At 40.8% G+C, this 26,119-nt stretch overlaps 1 protein-coding gene across 1 annotated transcript in view; it reads right to left on the bottom strand.

Moving 5' to 3' along the window:
- Positions 1-13,449: 13,449 nt before the first annotated feature.
- Positions 13,450-26,119, bottom strand: part of SUSD4 (sushi domain containing 4) — a 77,798-nt gene continuing 65,128 nt past the window's right edge. The window contains exons 6-9 of the mRNA XM_082048653.1: positions 18,634-18,825; positions 18,049-18,193; positions 16,026-16,408; positions 13,450-14,336 (exon numbers count right to left, since the gene is read on the bottom strand). Of these exons, the coding sequence (XP_081904779.1) occupies positions 14,308-14,336; positions 16,026-16,408; positions 18,049-18,193; positions 18,634-18,825 (749 nt within the window). The 3' untranslated portion in view covers positions 13,450-14,307. The remainder of the gene's footprint in view (positions 14,337-16,025; positions 16,409-18,048; positions 18,194-18,633; positions 18,826-26,119) is intronic.

Here is a 26,119-nt window from a genome sequence, read left to right as displayed (position 1 = left end):
AGGTAAATTCCCCTGGAAATCCTCCCTGGCTTTCTAACCACAGCCACTAGATGCCAAGAAGGGGTCAGGCAAGGGGAAAGAAACCAGGCTGAGAGGTGCAGCTAGGGCACAGGACCCAGCTTTTATGGCCTTTGCTCAATGTAAGCATTGTAATGATGATCACTTGTACACAACTCAGCCTAAGCAATGTAAAAAATTGTGTTTGCTGCTTGGTGCTTGAGCTGTTTCTTCTGATCTTTTGCAGGTAGAAAGAGCTAGCTGCAATCTCGCTGACCCTCTGATGTGCACTTAATTTGACCCAAGGTGACTGCAAACAGCTGATTATCTACTCTCATTCTATTTCTGATGGTCATTATATCCCATTTTCTACATTATCTTATACTGAGTAGAATACTTAGGCTTACTAAAGAAGTTAAGATTGAATGATAGATCTGTAGCTGAAGTCATTTATTTGCCTGTTACTGTAATTCTTAAAGAGGATTCCAGGAATGAAAAAACAGGGTAAAAGAGAGAAATTTTTATTTTAAAATATTATAGTCACTTACATTGTATTTTTGCATTTAAATAAAATTTCTGGAAATGGATGCTGTTTGAGGAAGTGGCCACTTCTAAGCTAACTCTGGAGCACACCACTGCCTGGCTGTATCCACAGCAGTGAGCTGGGGATTTAGTAAAATTGCATGGGAAACACAGGTGACTGAAACATTGGATCTACAATATACATCATGTTAACCAAAACAGTTGGAAATGCAGAACTTGATGGTTGTGTCTCTTTTACTTATAATTTAATAGATGGAACTGGATACCTGAAGTTCTGGATATTTTCAGGATAACTCTCAGCTGTAATTAATAGGAAATGCAGTAAGTCTGTACTAAGTCTCGTTTCTACTGAGCCTGCCACTGCAGCACCTCTTTCCAGGTGGTGACAGTAAGAACCAGCATCAGGATTTAGATGTGTTTGCACCCAGTTTACACGTCTTGAAGTGGGTCTAATGTGGATGCTTCATGTATAATTCTGTTGTAGCTCGTTGAGGCAGATAGGGAACACCCAGGTTTTTGTGGATCCTCTCAACTTAGGCCTGTTTGTTCATATACATAAAAGGCTGATATATTTTATATTGATGTTACTGAAACAAGGCCTAGAACCCAGTGACAGTTTAAGTGCCAGCTGGGCTGGTCTCAGATTGTGAATAAAAACTTTAGAAGTGGCTGAAGCAGCAGGTAAGCAGGACTGCTATCCCTTCACAGCTATAGTCTTTGAACATATTTTTGTTTAATATATAATGTACATTTCAGCAGGGAAACAAAGTATTCCCTGCTGCTTGTTGTACAACTGCTGCTAACAGGTGGCCACAAATTTACAGAAGTGTTTTTTGCAAAAGCTCTTGCCAAGTTATGGTTGAAAATCCAACCTGGAATTTTTTTTAGTTTGGTGCATTGACTTTGATTTATCACTGAACAATGCTCACACACTATTATTACAATTGCAGACTTACTTCTGGATTACATCTTTTTGATTCAAATTATTAAAAACCTCCAAGTTTAACATGTGTAAATCACAGGACTCTATAAAACATGCCGATATATTCAGGTAGTTGTGTAACTCAGAAAAGAAACAGCTAAGTTGTCTGTTAATGCAGCAGTACTTTCTGTAGCACTGTGCTGACATCTTTAAATGCCTTCTTGCACAGAGGAAGTAATGTAATTCCAAATGATCTAGATGAGCATGTTATATTTTGAAGACAAAAGGCACACCTACGCAACCGTCTCATGTTGTTCTATCACTTGTAAGAAATGATGGAAACTAAACCAAAAGCTGTCTTTCTGCCAAGCTGTCTGTGTTAAGCAGAGACTTGTTTTTTGTTGCTCCATTGTTTTATGCAAGTCACATACATGTAGCAAGCTAGCCACCAAGCAGGCACTATAAGGGATCAGGAAAGAGGAAAAAGAAACATGAAAACACCAAAAATTAGGAACAGTTACTTATAGAACTGTACTGTGTCCTAGATTTATGCAGTTTTTTCAAATTAAGCACTGAGATACCTAATTTAAAGCATATTACTAATTTCAAGAAAATACCATATGTGATGGTTCATTTATAAAAGGTCAATAAATGCTTTAACATATTTTGTAACACATAGTCATTTGTCTCATGTTTTGATAAAGACTGCAACAGGTTAATAGGCTGTTTATTGCCATGGTTTATTACCAGCTATGATGTCTTCTACTGATGTGCTTGTAATATTTCCAATGTAGCCCACTCCGTTTTAAACATGCTAATAAAATACATTAATAATGTGCAATCTTTATAAGCCCCCTTAAAATGCAACTAGGATATAATCTTTATTGAAATAAGACCCAAACAGGTGCTCTCTCTTGTGTTTAATGGAGTGGATTTAGTATGGAAAAAATGTGCTTCCAGCCAAAGAACAGGCCTTTGTGTGTGCCGATTGTGCAAATGACATTTGCCAGTTGTAATGAACTCAGACTATGAAATTCTAATAGCCACTGAAGGTTATCTATGGTGAATGACTAATACCTTCTAAATTAAGGTCTATAATTACACTCTACTGATCATTGCATTAAATTACTGATTTCTTACATGTAGGACACTTACCAAATGTGTATCTTATTGTACCTCTGGGCTCACCTATGATGTACAATAGGAAGGTGAAATACATGATCATTTCCCACAGGCTGCTTCTAAAGCAGGCTTCCAACCACACAAGATCAACGCTGTAATAAGGTCATTATTTCTAGAGACATACATTTTCATATCTTGTATAGATAATGACATTGGGGTCCTTTACCTTGTACGTCTCAGTTAGAATTATAATATTAAATACCAAGAATTATTTTATTTTTTCCCACATGTATTTCACAACGAACACAGGAAAATCTGTGATCTTCTTAATAAACCTTCAACTTGGAAAAAAAAAAAAAACAAACATGTGTGGGTTGTGTTGTGTGTTTGGGGAATTATTAAAGTGTTTTAGAAAGCTTTTATCAAAGCAGTGAACTCAACAGTTTGCCCACAGAATGGATAGAATAAGATAAATTTCAACATGTACAAAGATAATTATTCTCCCTTTATGCATATAGAAGGATCAAAAGTGAGCCTCTACAGTTACATTTTTTCCTGGTTAATTTAGCATCAATTTTGGTCTGAATGTGCTTCTGTGAGCTTCATTCTTAGCGAGACTGAACACTTCAGAGAGGCAGGTTTTTGCATTTGTATGCCTTTATAGCCTTGGATACTACTGAGTTCAATTACAAATATGACTGTTAATTTGCACAAAGAAGAGAAGAGCAAGATCAGTGAAGTCTGAGCAAAGTTTGATCAATTGATGAAAGTGCTTTGTCAGCCTTGACATAAGAATAATTAAACATACTACATTTTAGCTTGAAAATTATGATATTTTATTAAGGTCTGAGTAGGTTGGAGGAGAAAAATGTACTCCCACACTTAAAACTAGCCTATAAAATACAGCCCCAGATTGTCTGACATCCACAGCTGTACAGGGCAAGTCCCAATTTTGGGCTGTGTTGTCAGGCCAGCCAGATGCAGCAGCAACTTCTCCCTGTGGCTTCTCAGGCCAGAAAGAAACCTTTGTTCAGGCAGCACCCACTGGCCAGGCAGCTGTTCCCCATATTCTGCAAAGAAAAGCTGCCCGGAGCTGAAACCTGGTTTTATATTAACCTAAATACCTTTCAAATTTTGAGACTGTAGTAAATTGGCCTGTGACAGCTTTCTGTTATTGAATTGTCCAGCATTTGTATGTGCGTGTGCATATGCACACACTTGTGCAAGCTCAGGTCTCTGCTTGCCAAAACCCCCCAGGAATCACACAGTGCAGTATTAGGTAAGAGAGGACAAAGACCCGCAAGAAATAATTCTTGCAGTGTTAACAGAAAGCAAAGAGGAAGGTAAAACAAAATCCACTGGTAACACCAAAAGAAATGTCCTGTGAAATTGAAAATTGTACATGCTGACAACATGCCAAGTTTCTGCGTGCAATTGGGATTTGAAAGTCAGCACCTCCACGACAGCCTTGTGACTCCTGTTGCACTTGAGACATCTGTCAGTTAACAAGAACGTATTCAGCTGGGATGGCTGGATTGCTCCATTCTGACCACTTCTCCACTGCGAAAATGACAGATGAGTTGCAAGATGTCATGTTGTGCCACTAAAAAAAAAAAAGGCTGAGCAGAGCATAAAAGCAGCAGATCACTTCTTGCACTCCCAGGCACATCTTTTTAAGGATGTCTGAAGTGGGTTATTAGCAAAGCACGTATTATCCTAGAGAAAATGTCCTTCATGGAAAGATGCCTACAACAATAATAATCTGGTCTCGATACTAGATCACGTTTGTAGCAAGCATCAGGAGGAAGAAATCAATCCAGATTCCAGAGGAAGGACCGCTGGGCAGCTGTGTGAGTTCCCAGGCTGACTGGCAGCCCCTGTGGTGCTGCTGCTGCCTCTGGCACCTACACCCAGGGCAGGAGAGGCCCCAGAGCTGTGCAGGAAGGGGGACCTGCCCACCATGGAGCTGTGCCGGAGCCCCCGCTTCCCAGCAGCACCCTGCCACCGCAGCCTCTCCGGAGAGGTGACCTGCCACACAGCCTCCTGCCCCACAGAAGCTAATTGCATCGACTGGGGTCTCACCTGCCAGGATAGAAAAATAGAGCAGCTGTGCCGCACCTCACTTGGTGCCTGGTTTAGCCAAGCTTCAACCAGTGCTGCTTGCACTCCTGCTTTTACACTGACAGCAGGCTGCCAGCCAGAAGTAACTGGAGGAAGTGCTTGGAGCGGCATGTGACATCGCTTCTGGCTTCATCCACACCTGAGAGTCCCACCTTTCTGACATGAAATGTTTTTCACTGTTGTATGGTCTCTTCCTGTATTTTTCCTACCTGGTTTGACTTGACAGCAGCTTCTGCTCATTTTGTGCTATCAGCACAAGCCCTAAGACACTGCTCTTATCTACCCCCGTTCCTGCCACAGAAAGTGCTGCTGAAGAAAAAAAGAGAGGTGCTGCAGAGGCTAAGTTTCTGTGACTCACTGCCTGTGAAGCAACCATCACCTCACAAATCATGTTTGCCTGAAAATAGCATGCTTGCCATTTTCAGTAACCTCACAGATTGCTGATCTTTTTCATTTACTTTGTACGTTTGACAGAAGTTTGTGTCTAGTTGCCTTTGCTACTGGTTTTCCCAGCCAATGCGCCAGTATTTGCATTGACAGAGCTGTGTGGGTCAAGACCCAGTGCAGATAGGCTACAACAGCATAAACCCACGTCTTTTTTGCACTTGTGTATATGGTGCAAATAAACAGCCTTCAGCAGTGAACACCTGGTGTTTTTAAGAGAGCAGAATCAATGCCAAGGAGTAAAACAGTTGCTCAAGTAGAACATTTCCCAGTTGTCACAAATTTGTGCTTTGGAATTTTTTTTTTGCATTTCCTACCTTTTTAGAACTATATAGAAACAGTTGTGTTTGGCATCTGCACATGAGTCCATCTACATTTGGTATTTAAAATCTATTGCAATCTGCTTGGCATGAGTTTCCCTGTAAGATTTCAGCATATACTTACTGCTCTCCACAGTCGTTCTTAATTTCTTTCCCTGTGGCCATGCTAATTAAAGCCTTAGCTCATCTTCCTTTTAAGGTCCAAATTCTTTTCACTCTGTAAAAGAGGAAAATATTAATCAAATGTCAAAGGTCTTCAAGCTGTTGTATTTGTATTGCAGCCTGCGATTATTACGCCAGACTCTCTGTGACCAGCAGCCTGGGGTGGATGCCTTTCTCACTCAGTAAACAAATCTTTTCCCCAGAGCTTAAATATGTAATTGCATGGCAGAGGCTGTTTCTTTCTGCAAAAGCACTTATTAACACATCTTGCATTAAGCTTTGCGATTTCAGTGCAATCATGGGCTGATATTTTTCTGCTTTACACGCTGCTTTTTCCTTCCAGGGTCCTAATTGTGAAGATGAGATTTGGCTGTGCTGTTGTGAACTTCCAATTCTTCAAGTGCATGACTTATCTGAACAGAAAAATGAATGCACAGGGACAACACGACAACGAGGCTACTCCTAAGCTTTATTTTTTTTGTTTAAGGTTTTTTAGTTTGTTTAATTTTCAGTGGCCCTCACTTTGGAGTCAACGTGAGTTGAAAATAACTGATTACATGATTATTTGGGAAAAAAGTCCCCTTTTTACTTAACTGTGTTCGGTTTTGAACCAGGGAAATGAGGTGGATGGGGTTCAGTCTTCTTTTGGGTTAATTAAATGATAATTTAATTTCTTGAGAAAGGATGGCCACTGCCTTTCCTTCTGAAGAAACACAAAATCTAAATTTATCTTGGATTTTTTTTTTTTATTTATAGTTTTTAAATTATGTAGTTTAAAAAAAAAAGGCATTTAGAAAATGAGGCAGAGCAGCAGGTTGTTCTTGCCAACATTACAAACAAACTGAGGCAATGCCCCTTGTGCTGGAAACCGACAGGCAGACCTGTGAGGATGAAATCATATTTTAACACTGAATTTGGATAGCAGCAAATCCTCTCAAGAAAATCCGTCTGCGTTAACGGATGGAAGTAATTTTCTCTCTTGTTAGATATTCTAGAGCAGGCAGATACTTGATTTCCATCTGCCATCTTCTAGCGACATAAAATATATGATTTGGTGACACAGTCTCAATGAAGAAACTGAAGTTCAGGGAACAATTAATCACTTTCTTGCTCATAATTTAATACAAAGATATTTAGGGTACTTAGGCATCCAAAGGTGAAGACAGCACCATGCTTGATTTAAAAAGGGTCTAAGAGGGGAACTGTCTTGTTCTCAGTTACTTGTCAGTGCCGAGAGCAGCCAGAGGCTATTGACAACCTGTTGCACAGCCCTGTGTTGTGAAGGCGTAAATGAACAGAGTACCACAATGCACCCGCTCAGCCTCAATTCACCACAAATAGTGGAATGAGAGTAAAATCAGAGACCTGGGTGGAGTTCTAGGGTCCAGTTTTCCTCTAAAGGAGTGTAATGCTAAAACCCACCTTTCCTTGGACGGGAGCATATAGCTTTTCTTCTGTTTCTGGGAATTAGGAGAGGAGGGATCCCGACTGTATGGTCAGAAAGAGCTCGTTGCTGAAAGGGGCTCAGTGGTCCCAGTTCCCATCCATTTCGCTGGAAGCTGTGCATATATCCATATGCATATATCTGTAACAGCTCCGAGATTCAAAATTTAAGGAACAGGCGACCACCAGACCAGGGAAAACTGACTGGAGGGGCATCATTACCTTTCAGGGTGCTTCACCCTGGCAATTCTTTCCCCACTTTTTCCCTAAAATGGAGAGAACATTATCATCTAAGTCTTGTCGTAGCTATGTCTATCTCTAGTAAGATATATTTGTGACAGATTGGCCCAGCACCATAAGCATAATTAAAATGCTGGACTCTTTACAGCTGCCATGATGTCCTTTTTAATGCCAGGCTTCAGCACTTCTGCAGCTGTATCCAAGCTGAACACTGCTGCCATGTGAATGGATACAGAAGTGAACCTGGTAAGTCACTGTGGCAGTTCTCCTCCCACGTGATTGCCCATAATCCAACGGAAAACCAAGCATTTGGTGTATAAGCAGCCAGCTGATTTTGCCAGTTGGACTAACCCTCAGTTTTGCTGCAGCACTTCAATAAAAGCCAATTATACCAAACTCCATTGACGTCTGTATCAGTGATAGCCTACAGACATTTATAGTCCATCAATGAATAGGCTAAGCTAAGCTAAATTGTTCTGCTAAACTTTTTAGTATATAATTAACCCTGAATTATCAACAACAGGCAGCTATGGTAATGGTTATGAAAGAAATAACAACCAGTTGCACAGTTATTAACACGAGAGCACTGAACAAGGCAGACAAACAGCATGTGCCATGGAATTAATAGAAGGGACAACGGTGGCAAGTGCAACCTCCCACAGGGTGGTACAGTTCCAGGGGCTGAGATCGCTGCTGAAAGACACTTGCTTTGGCAAGAGCAGCAGGAACTCAGCAGTATGTGGATGGAAGTCAAAAGCGGATGGTAATAAGGAGTGTTAAAAATAAATCTAGCCTAATTAGGTTAAAAAAAAAAAAAAAAAAAGAAAGAAGATGTGAACCTGACAGCTCAGCAACTGGCAAGTGTTTAGTTCAAGCAGTTGTCCTGGGGACAAGAAATTATACTGGAGCACCAGGAAGCAGACAGATGAAGTGACCTGCTGTGCTCCCTCACTGGACCGTATCAGTGCCCATTTTCTGGAGCTGTGAACTCACCAGTTTTAGAAAGGAGGGTCTCTTTAAAAAGTCTTCCTTTGAAACACCCTAAAATATTAGCTAATTCTTAAAAATCTTAGTTACTGTGTTTGTATAGGAACGTTCACGTACGTACACGTACACAATTAAAGATTGTGAGCTGACAGGCTTGGGACCAAGGCAGGCAGATACACCATCCATGGAGCAGTGTGGGCTCCCCTTGGTGTCCCTGTCTTACCATTTCCACAGACCATTTGTCAGCAGTGAGGAGCTCCACGCCCCTCCTTGTCCTCTCTGCTGAGAATGTAAATGAGGAAGGCAAATAAGAGCAACCTCTTATGAGGGAAGAGATGTGTCCTGCTGTGTACTGCACAGCAATTAAGCAACTTGTTTCACTTCCCAGCATGACTGAGATGACGGGATGAAACTGGAACAACAGTATTAGTTACCTTAAGGAAAAAAAAAAAAAGAGCAAAGGGGAAACACAGAGCAAAAACCACAGTAAAATGAAGAAGTGGATCCAAACCAAAACTAAGGCCCTTACTGCAAGCAGAACCAGTCTGACCATTGAAATACAGAGGTGCTGGAAAAGAGCCACTGGAACCTCAAATTGGGAAACTTGTCTTCCCTCCCTGCTTCTTGACTTTGTTTTGAACCAGTTGTATTAAGAAAACAGCTTCCTCTGTTCTTACTGGAGAACATGGCGAACTTACCCATGTACTCCCTGGACTTTATTAAAATCTATGTGGCTTTTCTTCCTTCTCCAAGTTTCTGTTTAATATATTTTATCAGGTGAATGCAGTTTTCCTGAGTTATAAAATGTTCCTATACAGCAGCTCCCCTGCCCTGTAGGACAGTCCCTTTGCCTTGCTGAGGAAAGCTGCCTCAAGAATCCCAGCCAGCCTTAGCTGTTCAGTTTCTGGCTGTGTTCTATGTGAATTATTAAAAGTCTGCTCTGACAACTGGACAGCAAATAATTTAATCTCAAGCTAGTGCCCTTTCTGTTATTGTTACATACCATATCTTAATGTCCTAGAAAAATGGGCTGGAAGGATGGGCTGTATGCTACTATATAATCAATGATACTGACAAGAGACATCTATCATAGAATCATAGAATCATTTCAGTTGGAAGAGGCCCTCAGGAACATTGAGTCCAACGATAACCTAACTTAACTCTAGCACTAAACCATGTCCCTAAGAACCTCATCTAAATGCCTTTTAAACACCTCCAGGGATGGCGACTCCACCACTTCCCTGGGCAGCCTGTTCCAATGATGCATGAAATAAATTATGTACATTATTCTGGGGGAGGAGGATTCGTCTGTCTGTTCTGGGTGCACACCCTGGGCTGGGGGAGTGATAGGCAAAGCAGGGCCTGTCTCCCCTCTGCTGTAGTGCAACTCTTTTGGGAACTGTGTTGAAGGAACTGGACATCCTCTTAACAACGGAAGATGCTCCTGGGTGTTGGGCAGATGTTTACTTGTTTTCTAGTTCTTCCTGCCCCCAAGTCCTCCCTGAGAAGCCATGGGAGCCCAAGAGCAGAAGCTTGAGATGTGCTTCTTTCATCTGTGCTCCTCCTCCTTCTCTGACAGCGGATGCGGTGAGCTATGCTACTGTCTGCAGCACAGCGCAGAGAGAACAAACAGCTTTTGGGGCATGGGAAGCTAGTTTTGCATAAACATGACAACGGGCTCTGTGCTCCAGTGCCTGAGCTGCTGTTTTTCCTTGAATTCAATAGATGTCTTCAGATAATTGGCAAGAGAAGATTTACTTCACCTAATGTGCAGTGGAGTATTAGAAAGGCTGCATTCATTTAACTGCTTAATATAGACATGAAGACCAGAAAATCCCAAATTTGGATTTGTCACAGAACAAAATTCTGAAATCAATGTCACTTTAATGCAACAGGGTGTAATTCACAGGATTTTACTGGAATTCAGCCCACGCTACATGAAAGCTTCTGTTGGTGGAAGAGAGAGTATTTCTGGCTGTGGTTTTGACCACTGCTGACCAGTTTGCCCAGTACCATCAGTTTGGAATTAGTCTATATGGGGACAACCATGCATCAGCCAAGTTTAGTTCTCATAAGCGGGGAATCACACACAAACAGAACAAAAAGGGGCCCCAAGAATTTGCGTAGTGCATCTTGCCCCAGAGTTTTCTTGGCCCCTATTTATTTTAAATAGTCTTAAAAAATCTCCAGTAACACAGTTTTTTGATAGCTTTCTTAGATCATCTCTCCCTGCTTGTAACCATCTCTATGGCTAGAAGGTTTTTCCTAATAATCTAACCTAATTGTCTCATGCTGCAATTAAGCCTATTATTTTTGCCCTACTCATGTAGATAATTCCCTTCTTCTTTGCAAAATATGCTTCTTACAAAAAACCCAATTTCTGTGGCCCCTCTGGTCTTCTGTTGTTCACACTGAACAACAGTTCCTTGATCTCTAACATGACCTGTGAGGACAGGCTCTTCCAAACTTCTAATCATTCTTGATTCTCTCTGCTTGGTTTCCCTCCAGCTACTTCACATTTCCCTTGAAGAGGAAAAAATGTGCTCAACGCTGGACACACTGCTCTAGCTGAGGCCTTACCTAGTGCTGAGTGGAGCTCAAGGATTGCTTCATGCATTTTAGAAGTTATAGTTCTGTGTAAACATCGCCGTATTGACATTTAACATTTTCACAACAGCCAGGTCCTGTTGACTCATGTTCAGGTTGTGATTCACTCCCTGCAGAGCTGCTGTGAGACCTTGGATCCCACCCTTCCCCCAGCAATCTGCAGGTCAAGCCCTTGTTCATAAGTCAGTGTTGAAGGCTGACACATTGCTCATTTCTCCTCCTCCCTTTTCGTTTTTAGAAATATTGGCAGGCTGAAGCCAGTTCTTGTTTTTCTTGCCTGGAGTTCTCAGTACGTACCCTTTCCTCCCTCTGCCGAAGGCACGCACATTGTCTGTCTTCACTAACAAGCTGCTTCTCCCCTCCACAGCAAGGGTTTTCCTGGGTTTGTTTTTATTCACATCCAGTTAGCTCAAGCGAAAACAACTTATCTGCATAAGATGTGCTCATTCTCCCATCTGGTTTCATTTGCACAGCAAACACACTGTCACAATCTTCCCAGCACTCCGGTCTCTCAGAGCCCTGAGAGCATCCACCCTCCCAAAGGTTTGGTTGCTGGGGCTCAGGGTTTGAGGTGACCTCAGGTCTTAGGCCAGGGTGCTGTGGGGGGTCTCCAGGCTGGTGGGGCAGCTGGGGGGCTGGGCAAGTTGGGAGGCACCTCGGGGTAGCCCTCAGCCCAGGGCATTGCCTGTGGGTCAGGGCATGGGTGCAGATCCGGGGGAAGGCAGAGCTCTCATGAGAACTCAAGCCCTATGTGGAAAAAAACAAGCAGCAGGAAGTCCTCTCCCCTCAAATATTAAAGCATGCCAAAACCCCAAATGCAACCACATAAATTATCCCCCCAACACACCCTTTCAGGAAGTCTTATACACACTAAGCAAAAAATGGTATAAACCTCTCTTTTACCTTTGCAAGTTAAATTCAGTACGGTGCTATCAAAGGACTGTCAAGCAATATTAAAACATCAATGTTTTCTAGTGTATTTGCAGTTCTGCACTTTTTATAATAAAATGGTCTAATAAGCCATACATTTACATTTCTTAAGTTAACCTGTCTGGCTCCCTTAACAAAATGACTGCAATACAATACATATAGCAGTGTAAATCTGTAAAATTGTAGAGCTACAAGTATTAATCAAAAGCTTTCATAACAGAAATTAATAAATGGAAGTCCAGAAATTTAATAAGGAATGAAGTTTCACAAGCTGTTAAAAGACCAGCAAAACCAGATTTAATAATATTTTATAGGGCATCTAAAGTAAGTTCAATTCTTTCAATGACATTGTGAAACAAAAATCACTTAACTGACTGTAGGGTTGAGACATGCTTCAGTTCAAGGTCGGTATTACAGCACTGTCTTGTTTGCTGAGGTGACAATCTTGAACCTCAGCTGGTAGTGCAAACACCTCTCGAAAGCACAGGACCTAAAAAGAAAGGGGTAGCAAAGGAAGTACTAACACCCAATGGAGATGACTCTGGGATAAACCTGAAGATACGATCACAACTGAGACAATTTCAGAGGAAAAAATTGCAAAGGCTATATAAGCAAGCATGGAGAATAATGTGGAATATGTCTTTCAATACTCATCACTATGTTCTCATCAATGATACTGTGGAATAACTGAGATTATTGTAATAATTACCTCTCCATTATACAGATTTTCTCTCCATTTGCTTCTTGCTGTCATATACAGTTGCTGACAGGGTGCTGATAAACACTTTCTTGAATGGTTGCAGCATTTCTATCCTTTTACTAGCCTGACTCATGAGTGGGACCACTAAGATGCTACCATGATACAAATAAGTAATTAAAAAATAATGAAACAATAACAGCAACTTGTAGTGATCCTTTTTTTAGTGCAATAGAGATATTATTGGTTTACTTTGTACACAAAATCAGAACTCAGTTGCATTTTTCTTTCGGTTTGGATTGGCTCACATGATGGCAATCTCTGTCATTAACATATGGTAAGTTCTTCCTTCAAGCACTGACAGTTTAACATATGTTTCGTTTGTGCAATACCAAAAAATAAGACAAGAAAATCTGCTTGGATTTCTTCAAGTATATGAAACAGCCAAGAGCTTTCCTGACAAATAACAAATAGCCTGTAACACCACAAAGGTGAACCTTTCATAGAGACTTCAGCACAATGTTCTGGCATAGAGGAGAGAAAACCCAAGAGCAGGATCCGTAGAAGCTGTGCCACTGCTGCACCCATTTCCCGTGCTGTGCTTCACCAAAACTGTCCCTTCAGAGCTGGATAATGACTGCTGAAAATGCTACAGATCAGGTGTCCTGCTGCCATCTCAGCCTTCAGGCAGGAGCAGTTGAAACAAGTGAGAAAGGGAAAAAAAGGCCAACTACACACAGTTGGATAAATCAAAGGAACTGAAACTGAACTTTATTATCTTTTTAAAAAGTATTCTACAATAATGGCTCAGAATACTACCACAACATACAGGGACAAGGCAGTGCTCTGGGCTATGACTGTAGATTACTCTAGTATATATATTTGTAAGAGCTTAAGAAAGGTTGAAGCTTGGCAGTTCAATATTTCTTAAGCACATATTTAATAATTTTAACATTTTCTAGATCTCTCATATTGTAGCAGGATTTATCAAATGCAATGTAGTCACAGAAGTCTTGCATAAATACAAATATCAATACTTTACCTTGAATATTGTATATGCTATAAATTCTTCTTGACCTTTAAAAAAATCTCCAGATCATTAAGTGACCTGAGAGTCTTTCATTTTCTTTCTCTTTAAGAGTTTTTAAATATATATATTTATATATATTTGCTATCATACATCAAAGTATATATGAATCCCATCATTTCTGTTATATTTTCTGCAGACATGGTCTGAAACAAAATCACCAACAACTAAATCAAAAGCTTCCTGGTTAACATAGGAAAGCCGAAGAGGATCTTTCCTCTTTTATTTTTCTGTTTCAGTAGTAGTATTTTTTTTAAACTTGTAAGGATTCTTCATTAACTAGAGGTCCATAGATCATTTAAAGCAGTCTTTATAAGCAAATATACACACTTTGACATGCTTTTGTGAGGCAGTTAGTATCAAAATCCAATAGTATTTCTTACAGAACCACATGACATTCTGCGATGCAGATATACGTTTCTAAAAAGCCACAGTTCTTTTTCTACATCTGCTCTCATCAAATCCCCAGGATTCATTCATAAAACTGCTGCTGTTCCAAATGCTGAGGCTATTAATCCCCGCTGTGGATTAAGATGTGCACCCAATCTGGTGACATCAGCGTGTGAAAGACTGACAAGTAGGAAAATACCCTCCCCAAATCCACAGATAGTCTTTTCTATCTCTAAATCCGCATGTTTCATGTCACTCAACAGTGCAAAGCAACGAAGATATGTCTCTGTGCAGGCTAAGGGTCTTCTTCCATCAAAGGAATCTCTAGGGGAAAAAAAGAAATAGCATTGATTGCTGATTGTAACTTCCCTTTACACTTTTGCAGAGCATACTAGCAATTCTGCAAAACCAGAAATTGATGGTGCAGAAATCTGAACAAGACATATGGTGTCTCCAATTCTAGACTCACGCTCTAACACCAATATGAAAACTAACCTATTAATATCAAAACCACACAGATCTTCTAAAACAAGTTAGGCCCACAAAAACCTGAATGCAAACATCCTTTCTACTACATTAATCCCTGGAACAGCATTCACAGTAGGCAGAGACTTTTAGTGGCATTATTGTAATTTCTCCCTCCTCCTTCTAGCTGTCCTCATCCCCTTGTGATGCCGTTACAAGTGAGCCCCAACCCTCTGGAGCAGGAAGGCTTCCTCCACCCAGAGCTTCAGCCACACTGAGTTGAGGACACTGAGCTTCAGCTCTGCCACCGATAAATCCCATGGAGATTGCTTTGCCTAGCGACTCCCAGTGCCTGCGGAGAGCAGGATCTGAGCCACTCCTTTTCAGTGTCTCCAAGGAAAGCTATCAAGGTTCCTTAATGCACTGAGCAGTACACTGTACAGCTCCATTAGAACTCAGTGAAACGATATCAATGCATACTCGTGTTTGATGTAAATGCAGACAAGAATATATTGGGTGAGAGTTTGGGTGATCTTTTCCAGGCTGCACATGAAAAAAATACACTTCTTCCATCCCTGGCATTCAAGTGCTTGGAAGGGCTGTTAGGACTTGTCTTCTAGAAGTGTTGGATTCATTACTTCCAGTGCTTAAAAGGGGCCTACAAGAAAGATGGGGACAGACTTTTTAGCAGGGCCTGTTGCGACAGGACAAGGGGTGATAGTTTTAAACTAAAGGAGGGGAGATTCAGGCTAGACATGAGGAAGAGATTTTTTACATTAGGGTGGTGAAACACCGGCCCAGGTTGCCCAGAGAGGTGGCAGATGCCCCATCCATGGAGACATTCCAGGCCAGGCTGGACGGGGCTCTGAGCAACCTGATCTGGTTGAAGATGTCCCTGCTCACTGCAGGAGGTTGGACTAGATGACCTTTGAAGGTGCCTTCCAACTCAAACTGTCAATGACTGATTCTATGGCACTCTCCCTTCTCATACGTGGTCCGGTGGGTACGTTCTCCTTACTCTGTGAATCCTGTGTCCATGGCTTAATGCGTACATGCCTCGGACCGAACAGTTTGCTGTATGCACAGACACTATGAGTTTGTTAATGAAGGCTGCTAATTTTGGCTAAGTATGAAAACATAATTTGCTTTCTGTTTTAAGGAGAAAGTCCTGTTCTTTGCTGTGAGCACCATGGTATGTGAGGGAGTTGTGAGAGTTGGAGCTGAGGAACAGATGAACAAACCAACATAGGCAAGCTTTGCTACTGGCATCCCTGTTGATGACACTGCTGTTATGGGGTCTGGAGAGAAACCTGGCCTGTCCTACCCTCCGGCAGTCAAATCCCTTGTACCACAGCTAGCAACGACGTATCTCAGACATGAAGCTCTATGACCATGGAGTAGTATGGTTTAAAAAATGTCCAAATTGAGATGTGGACAAAAATTGGAGAAAGCAGGAGCTGGTCAGCTGGGTTTACTCCTGCTCTGACAGTGCAAACAAATGATGGCTCCTGTTTACAGACTCATCTATTGCACCTATGCAAGACTCACCATCTGCAATATCGATCCGCGGACTTGTGGATGCAGCCTCCCCGGCAGCACTACGGGATACATCAGTTCGATCTGGACCGGGAAGCACTGCCGCTTGGCACGCTGGGGAGGGGTACAAACTTTGGAGCAGTTCAGAGGAGCCTGACCTATTGTCACAGGTCTCACATTCGCTAGGCATCGTGTCTGTAATCTGGGGACCAGGGTAAGCAGGAGGATTCTGATCTTCTGTTGGCAAAATATGCCCCTGGTCTGTGGTAGCGGAGTATCCAGGTGCCAGAGCATTCAAGCCGCTGCTTACAGCTTCATCGTAGGAAGGCAGCATGACAGGAACGCCATCCACCACCACGAAGTCAGGGTCACCCATGGAGCCCTCCTGGTTGCCTCTATGTCAAACACAGACAAGTTATCACAGAGAGCAGGAGCATGTCAGAAGCACCTCAGAGCCACCACTGAACTTAAGTAAATACAGCACTTTCCTAATCATCCAAAATAAAGCTACAGGGTCATTAGCATTCACAGAAATGTTTGCTTCATGGGTTTGCAAAAGTCTGTTCAGGTTGACAGGTGGAATCTGTTACAATTGGAAAAATGAAACCAGTAACGTGAAAAATGGTTTTGGGAGGGGAAAGAAAGCAGGTGCTTTGAAGAGATTAGGAGCACTGTTTGCTGTACTGTGCACAGTGAGTATCATGGATATAAAATCACAGATGTAGTTCACCAGTCAAAAGTGTCTGCATGCCTGGAAAGATGTGTGCTAGGGAAAAAAAGTGTCTACAGCCCACGTAAACAGGCACTGAAATTACTACTACTGGATGCCAGGGCTTTGGTGACCTCCTTCAGGTCTTACTTTCAAAAGATGAGGGCTTCCTTAACCAGTACTAAGCCAGTTTCTTTTAAAACAAATCTTTTGTATTATATTGGAAAGGTCTGTTAAACCCTAAAGTATCTGTTTAGTAGCCAGTTAAATCACAGTAGAGTCCTAGCAGGAAGGAATTGGTCCCAGGTACCTGTAGGTCATGAAAACCTCTGAAAAGGAGAGGACAGAATGCCGTTTCAATAAGACAAGCTATAAAGCTATCCACAGTGCAACCTGTTACCCTTAAGATCTTCCTAGTTATATACATATATGTGTACTACTCCTCCTTTACTGTATATGTGCATATAAATTCACACATTACTTACATAGTCTGTATACTTTTATGTACACATTTCTTTAACATTAAAATCACCAAGTCCTTTCTGCTGCATGTATTTAGTTACATACAGCTTTTTCACCCCTGTTTTCTGCATGTGGTAGAATAGACACAAGAAAACTCAAGTGCAGCAGAGAAGGAGTCACACAGTAAAGATCCATAGCAAACTGAGCACACTGAAAACCAGAAACTAGTCTAAACTCAGATACACTAGTAGCTTTGCCTAAAATTCTGCATGTCTGCCTTTGTTTTTCCAGTTGTAAGATAATACCCACCTAACTGTCTCATGAGGAATGCTGTGATTATCAATGACAAATGCTCAGAGCTGCACCATATTTTATGGAAATAAAGGAAGATGTAGGAGATATTTATGAATTGTGATGAAAATAATACTCATGAAGGGAAAGCAAACTTTTAATATAAATTTGTCCGTAGAGAAAAAGAAACTCACTCTTAAAACTTACATTACTAAGTCTACAGTAGTTAAAAAATTAATTCCCCCAGCACCTGAAAATGAGTATTTAAAAATATTGTCAGCTATTTTTACATGCAGAAGCAGCAATTTTCAGTAGTAGAGCTGTAATTATTCCCAAAGTGAATCTGGCAAACTTTGCCTTTTATCTTAGTTGCAGAATGGACTACTGCAGGTTTTTGGGGCTGCCCTTCCACACTGGGGGTTCAGAGACCTCTGCTCAGTGCAGAAGAAGGTATCTGCAAGGCTCGTGAGCTGCTCTGTCTCCTCAGTAAGGAGTGCTGAGTGTAAAAACTGAGTCAATGCCCTCCATTTTTTTTTTTAGAAAAAATAAATTTGAAAAAAAAAGAGTACAAACCTTGGAAGGAAATGTGTCTTAAATTTGGTCTGGAACATCCTGGCTAAAATAACCAGTAGCAATACTAATAAAACACTGGTAGCAGTAAATGCCACTATTTTCCATGTAGTCAGGAGAGTCTCCTGTGTATTTGGCCAGGTTTGTTCTGTAACAAAAAGGCAATACAAGAGTTGTGCTTGATTATTACTGTTACTAGTTTGTATTAATACTTCACAAAACTCAGAAGGAGATCTTTTATATGTGTGTTTTATAAAAACACATGAACCCAATCCCAGATATGAAAAGCAACCTTAACATTAAGCTTGCTTTTTCTCCTTGACTTTTTAAATACAAGCAATCATGAATTTAGCTTTGATACATATAAAGATATCTAGAAGATGTTAAAAAATACATTTGAAGAGCTTACAATTGAAATGGTTTAGGATCATTCAGAGTCTTGGAAATAAAAATATACTGTATTTAATAACATCTTAAAATCAATGTTCATCACTTAACCCTAAAACAGATGAAGTTCGCCAGGCATTACAGACCAACAAATTTGGTCTAAAAAAAAGGGTGGAAATAATGCCATTGCTGTTCCCTTACCTGTTTTGACACAGTATACTTGGTAGGAGGGGAACCACTCTCCATACTGGCAGGTGATGTACTTGTAGTCGTTGGTGAGGGTGTAACCAGGATCACAGTAGAACTCCACCACCGTCCCGTGGTTGTAGCGCTCGCAAGGCCGTGGGTGGCAGATGTAGTCTCCATGACTCACCATTGGAGGTAGTGGACAAACTTGGGCAAGGAAACAAAGAGAAAAGGAGAAAGACATTAACGCCAGCCCCTCACTGCCGGGTAGCTTCAGTGTGTCAAAATACACAGGGCACGCTTCAGGCTCCCTTTTGGGGTCACGGCAGTTTTGGGGTTCATCTCAGCGGTACCAGACCGGATCCATACCAGCGGATGGATGTACACACCTCCAGGGGGGCAACACATGTTGGGCTGGGTGATTTTCAGCTCTCACCGACACCAGCAAGCTCTGCTGTCACCTCCTTATTTAAAGGCCTGGGAGATGGGATCTGGGAAGATTCCCAACTTCTGGGGGAAGGCGAGAGGAAAATAAAAGGGGAAACATATGCCTATATGGGGATGGAGAGGGACATTCAAAATAAGGACAATCCCTCTCCTTATGAAGCATCTCAAATTCACCTGTAACGTCTCATTTTTTGTTTCATTAACATAATTAAATTGTTATATACACTAATTAAATATCTAAATATTCACTCTTCAAAATTAGCTTGTCATCAACACAATGCACAATGTCGCTTAAACACTTACAGTCTGTACCACTGTAGAATTTTTAAGCTGGGCTCAGACTCTACCAGCACTAGTTGTGTTTTGTTATCTCTGAGCAGCCCTACAGATCTCGGTGGGATCGCTGGTGGAGTGAGGTCTTAAACTGAACTGAGGCTGAGCCTGTGTTAATTAAGTACAGCGGTTTACATAAGGTTATGTAAATAAGACAGAATTGCAATATAAACATGTGGAACTTTAATTGTAGGCCCTGAAACGATAAGAAACGTCTGAGCAGATGAACTCAATGGAGAGCCGAGGGAGTACTCTCTAGGAAACAGCAGCGGGAAAGCAGCTCACAAGCAGTATTTTTATAAGAGAGGAAACTTTTCCACTGTTAGTTGATAAATATTTTCTTAAGTGCTCCTAACGCAGAGGAAAAAAAGCCCTACAAAGTGTAATGATGTCTCAAATGGCTACATACTGGCCCAAAAAGGGCTTAAATTACTGGATGACTTGTTTTATTTCCCTTCAGAGGCAGGAACTAACTGGCTCAGTGCCCCATCTACAGGCTGTTCCCTTTGCCTCCTGCCTGCCTCATGCAGGCAAGACCTACTGCATTGATTTAAATAATGAAAATGCCATCTCTCAGAAGAAGAATCTTCCCAGAAATTACAATTCAGCTGCTTCTCTCTGTGAATCTTGTTACATGAATAATGCATTTTATAAAAAAAAATACACAAGATATTAAATGAATCTTCAAGAGAGGCTGATTACAATGTGTACCAATGTCTATTCCCCATCCCCTGGAGACATGGCTTTGTTTGCATTTTCACTGGCAAGGCTTAAGAATAACTTGAAATCAGAGCAAGTAATTCACATAAAAATTCACATCCTCAATACTCTGCATACTTTCCAAAGTCTCTGGGGCCACAAGAAAAAGGAATGCTTTACTGGTTAGTCAACTCAAGATTGAAAACAATTTTCTTAAGACTAGGGCAAAGGTGTCAGACTGAAATAGTAGAAAAGAACCTGTTGTCCCTATCAGGGATTAGTCTTATATTAAAAGAAAATGATCAGTGAAAGCAATGATTCTGGCCTGCCATAAGGAAACCTGGTATGTTTTTATTCTATACACTTAGAGCATGAGAACAAAGTTTGAGCTTCTTTGCAACTGAGTTTTGCCAAGCTACAGCAGGCTGCAAGAGATGTGTGGATGCCCAGGACCTTTCTAGCAATGAACAAGTAGAGCACACCTCATCACAAAGAGCAACACTCAGAGAAACAGATTTTCCTCTCCAGCAGTGTACATGATGCCTCGTCCCTCACCTCTTAATGTCATGAAGAACCAAAGCAGACTGCTGAATAAAAAAAGCCTCAAAGTTGGTTTCCCAGCAATGTGGGCCAGATCGGGAATGACACATTTCCAGGCAGATTGAAAACTACACTCTGCGGACAACCCGGGTACGGAACCGTCGGTCTATTTACAAATAGAGAGCTATTTTATAAAACCTGACAACAAGAGCATCACTCTTTGTGTAGAATAGGTCTCCGGTGCTAAAAAGGAGTGCCACCCCTTCCACTGACACCTGCCATATTTCAAGGGAAATGCTCATGTGATTGGTGCTGCCTGGAAACTTCTGCAAACATTTATTTAATGGACTGCCAAGCCGTCATCATGAACTGCAGTCGAGTTTTAAGCGGTCGTACATGCCAACAGCTCTTGAATTCAACACACTTAAAATTAGCAGATGCAATAGAGCAGGTCTGAAAACTTTATGTTCATCCAGTTTCAGAATTTCCCAACATTATCATGGGCAAACTGGCCGCCATGTACAATCAATAATGCTCGGGTTCAGAGCCTCTTTTTCCAAATCAAGTCAAATGAGATACATCACAAACAACCAAAAATGAATTTGCTTTGAGCTTTGGGCAGTTAGTTGTACCCCCTACATCCCTTTCTCAACTTACTCCATTCCCATGGTCACCCTGCCCAAGATCCTTTAAAATCAGTGGACGGACAGTCATGAAATGGCTTTAGTTTTGATCATAGAAAAGCAAGATTATTAAAGTCTGGAGGGCCACTGAACACTCTTGGCTCCCAAAGACAGAAGATTTTTTAGTGCAGAACTAGTAATTTTACAGGGTCAGATCCCTTATTTATGCTGAATACCACTGTATGGTACTGATCCCACAGGTTAAAGGAACGTGCCAGATCAAACATGGAGGAAAACCTAAGCCCACTGAAATTTTCTAGGAAAGTTAAAATTCTAGCATTCCAGTGATCAACCCTAATTGTATTTGGAAATTACGGGCCATGGACTTCAGGAAAATGCATCAAACTCAGAGAACGAAAGTAGCCACAAGCTGATTAAAATAAAAGTGTGTCTGACAAGTGCATTTTAACTGTCAAAGCTCACAGCAGTATGAATGGTAAATAATCATAGAAACAAGTGAATTCTACTTCAGGAAGTTCTCACAACCTAAAAATGCCCTAGGTGCTATTCTTAAATATGACACCAAATCTTTATTACCAACAGCTTTCAGCATCTTCACTTTATAAGGCTTCTGAGACTTTAGTGCACTAATTACAACATCCAGAATGGATAATTTAGTATTATCTTCTGACAACCAATATTAAAAGCCCACGTGTGTGTCCTTAGCTTTGGAGCTTGTCAGAGGGATGGGCATAATTCAGGCAGTGTCTACTGACGGTTCTGCAGCACATGATCCTGGGTGTCTGAATCTGTCTTTGTAGAGCAATTGGCCCCAGACTGTAAGGGGATTTACAAGAACATTACAGGGCAGAATTCTCATCTGAAAAGCTGAATCATTAATCGAAAAGAAAGAAAAAGTGTGTTTATATGGCAAACAGATCCCTTCTGGGATGCTCAAGATGCCTGTTACTCCAGGAAGTTGGAGGGATTCCTGCTGGATTTGATGGACCTCCCTGCCTGCTCTTAGGAGCTGCTGGAGCTGCTGGCTCTCCTCTGAGAGTAGCTATGGGCTTTCTGCTCTGATTTTAATGCAAATTTAGTCTTCTTAGGAAGAGCTTAAAACCTGGGGAGTTGAGTCTTGTGTTACAAACAGTGTCCCATACTGGCTTGGATCAGTGGCAAAGGCAGGTCTGCCCCACCATGTGCTCCCTTCATCGCAGCCTCTGCAGTGCAACAGCTGCATCCCTTGGACCAGGGTCACAGCATGGGTGACACTGGCTGCGGGCACCTAATGCCCAGACACTGGAGGAATAAATGGGGTTCACCCAGTAATTTTTCCTACTCATTATGGTCAAGAAGCTTTTTAAATGCTGCCCAGAGGATGTCACAGTAATTCTGCACTGTTCACACTGGAGGGAGGGAAGGTTTTCTGGCATTAGGATATTCTCAGTTAACATTGATGGCACAGAATGAAGATGTCACATCACTTTTTAAAAGCGACTGGTAGAGAGATAACAGTGGAGTTACAGATATTTACAGTGCTTAAAACCTTCTTTTTAGCTAGTCAGTTCAATTACTAGTTGGTTTAGTCTTTTGTCAAAGTAGGTGGGAGGTAAATTATTCAGGTTTTGCCCAGTTTTACACATGAGCCAAAAAATAAAAGCAAAAATGTCTTGAAATATGTTCTATTATAAAAAGGGGGTAGGAATGAGCAGGAAGCTTATTTTCTACTTTCGATTTTTTGAATAGTAGGTTTTTCTCTCTAGCTACTAATCTGCCTTTCATGCAGGACATTAGTTGTTCATCTAGCTGGGTTAGTAGATAAATCCAGTGCAAACCCAGCCATTTTCTGCTTGACACAGGGATGGACAGAGTTAGCGACATTTACACCCAATAAAAAATAACGCTTCATCCAAACACACTGCGAATGCCTGCTTATTATGCAAAGAATGAGAAAAGATTAAGATGAAACTTGATGAGAAAGACACAGATAAAAACCTGCCAGTTCCAATGTGGGGGGAAAATGCTTGTGTATCTTGCTAGACAGCAATCAGAGAGGTGGGCCCACTGGTTCCTGCACAAACTGGAAGAGAACAAGAGCTTCTCCTGATCCTCACTTGTTCTTGTACATACCAATGAACAGCAGAAGTCTGGACACCTGTCACCTGGCTACTGCCATTGATTCTCCATGAGAATGCAGCAGTATGTGTCCCAGCAAGTCTGACTCTTCCCATCCAGGGTGGCCTGGTCCCCACCTGAGACTTTACCAGCTGGAGTCTGAGGCCTCAGTATGGATCCTTTTCCAGATACTGCCTTCATACAAACACATGCTTGGGTACATAGGATCTAAAAATTCTTTTTTTTTTTTTACAGGCACACAGAAGATAAAGATTATTTTTGTTCCTTTTCCTGCTTCTTTATGAAGACCATGCTAAGACGACTTGGTTCCTTGGTTACTTCAGTGTCATCACCCTTCAGACCTTCAGAATAACATAAATACTCAACCAAGAAGCCTTTCTCTCATATACCTCAACAATTTCTGTCCATTTCACCTGTCAGACCTGGCCATTTCCACAGCTGTTACCAGCACATGAATCACACTTGTACACACAGTAGAGAGCTAATTTCAACATCCTTGTCCTCTCACGTATACATAACAACACATTATAAGATAGTCAGTATGGAGGGGAACGTAATGCCTGTATCCTATATTCAGTTGATGGAACACTGGTATCAGCACCTTTCACAAAGGAAAATGTTTCTTAATAGTTATGAGTTTGTGAAAAACAGCAAACAAAAAGAAAATAAATCAGTGGTATTCAAAAAAAGTAGCTGTCAGTTGTGGATTTTTAAACTCTATATACTGTTTAGAGAATTTACAAATTTATTTATTAATCAAAATATCTCAAGACAAAAACTCATAGACAAAAATTGGTATTTCTAGTGCAATATCAAATAGGAAAATTCATGGGGGAAAGAGAAGTGGATGGCCAACAGGAAGAAGAGGAGGCAAAGGAAATTACTTCTGCATTTTAAATATTAATCAAAATGATTTTTTTATTATTAGATTTCAATTTATAGTAATATTTTTTGAAGTATTTTAATTCTAAAATTGCAAAACAAAAATTCCCATTAAATTGTCCAATATTGTAAGTAGGATTGAAGAAAAACTGTTGGACTCAACCACTCATAACTAGTTGAGAGCTTGAAGAAGATATTAAGAGGTTTTTTAAAGGAAGGAAGTAGCAAACCCACTTGCTTTAAAATAAGCCCTGTCAAAACATTTCTGTCTAGAACAGCTGCTTAACGAGACTTTATTTTTAATGACGCTCTTCAGAAATGTAAGCAGAACAGGAAGCATTATTAAAGTAACTTTTCATTTACTGTGAACATCAGCTTAACAATATCCTAAAGATACATTCCTATAACAAATGGTGCTGGCATTGTGAAGAGAGACATAGTGCTTATTATAATTGTACTGGAACAAGTGAGAAAAACGTTGAGGTCATTGGATGTGTGTTTTGAAAGTGAAGACAGGCTTTGAGGAACTTTTCTCATTACTTATTCCCACAGCAAAACAACAGCACCCATAGTAATACCAGACTAGAAAGACTAGTGGAAACAACTAAGCGAGCACTAATATATAGAGCAACACCTATTAAGCCTGATGGTAAACATAACTTAAAGTAACAAAGATACAAGATGCTTATTTTGAGCTCTGAAGTTGCCAGCAAATTTATTTCTTGAAAACCTACAGCAAGAATTATTTAAAATACTGTATTCTTAGCCAATAATTTCCAAATTCTTTCCAATTTTAACCTTTCTCGATTACTTAAACCTTCACAAGGCTATTCATGTGTTTTGTTCTGAAAAGATACCTAATGGTTAAGTAAATTCTTCTCGACCATTCAGCAAGTCAGTGTTCAAGCAGCGAGGAATATACCCCAGAAGCTGCTTGGTCAATCCCTAGATGACCACCCCTGGATAATTCTGTAGTAGCTACAATAGCGAGATTGGCCTTTCAATGTGTGCACAGTGAGAAGCACTTTTCACCTTCTACGAAGTGTGAAATGAATGGAAAAATTAGGTTTTTAATGAAGAGCTGCTTCTCTGGTCTAGCTTTGACAAACACCATCTTGCTGTAAATTGCTATCACTGACACCAGCTGTATGAGCCTAAATGAAACGTTATAAAACTAGTTCAAGCTTATTTTAATAATAGTTTAACATTAGCTGATTCCTAAATGGAAACAGAAGGTGATTTACAATTACTTATTGTACACAGAGCTTCCCTGTTACTGGAGTTACAAATTACGGAGCCTGTTTTGCAGTTCCATTCAGCTGAGCTCCTGGAGGAGCATCACACCAAATTCACACTCATCCTCAATAATCCTGCTGTTCCCAGCACAGCAACCTGTGAAGCATTGATCTTAATGCCAGAGTCTTCCATTTCAAATGCATTTCACAACAGACACAGGATGAAACACACCCCAAGTGATCTTTCTTCTATAACTTATAAGTTAAAAAGTGCAATTTTCATTTAAACTACAAAAAATGACAAGCTTGCAGCAATAGAGAGTGTTTTATCAAGAGGCCCAAAATTATCTTTAAGGAAATATTTACACTCGTTATTCACATGGGAGTCCTTGGAGCACTGTGGTCTCATTTACGGCAGACCATTTAAGCTTTCTTCATCACTTGCTTTTAGGTTTTTTTTCTTCCTTTTCTCATGAGTGGTTGACTTTATGATCAATAATGGTCTTTTTAGGACTTTGAGAAGTAGACACCGGGGACTGCAGAGACACCTAACAGGAAATAATCAGAGAGCTTCAAAATAATTCAAGGCTTGGGTATTTGACA

This window comes from Streptopelia decaocto (assembly GCF_964273445.1).
Source record: "Streptopelia decaocto genome assembly, chromosome: 3".
Taxonomy (NCBI): domain Eukaryota; kingdom Metazoa; phylum Chordata; class Aves; order Columbiformes; family Columbidae; genus Streptopelia; species Streptopelia decaocto.
Note: the sequence above shows the minus strand (reverse complement) of the source record. Positions and strands in the feature narration are given on the sequence as shown.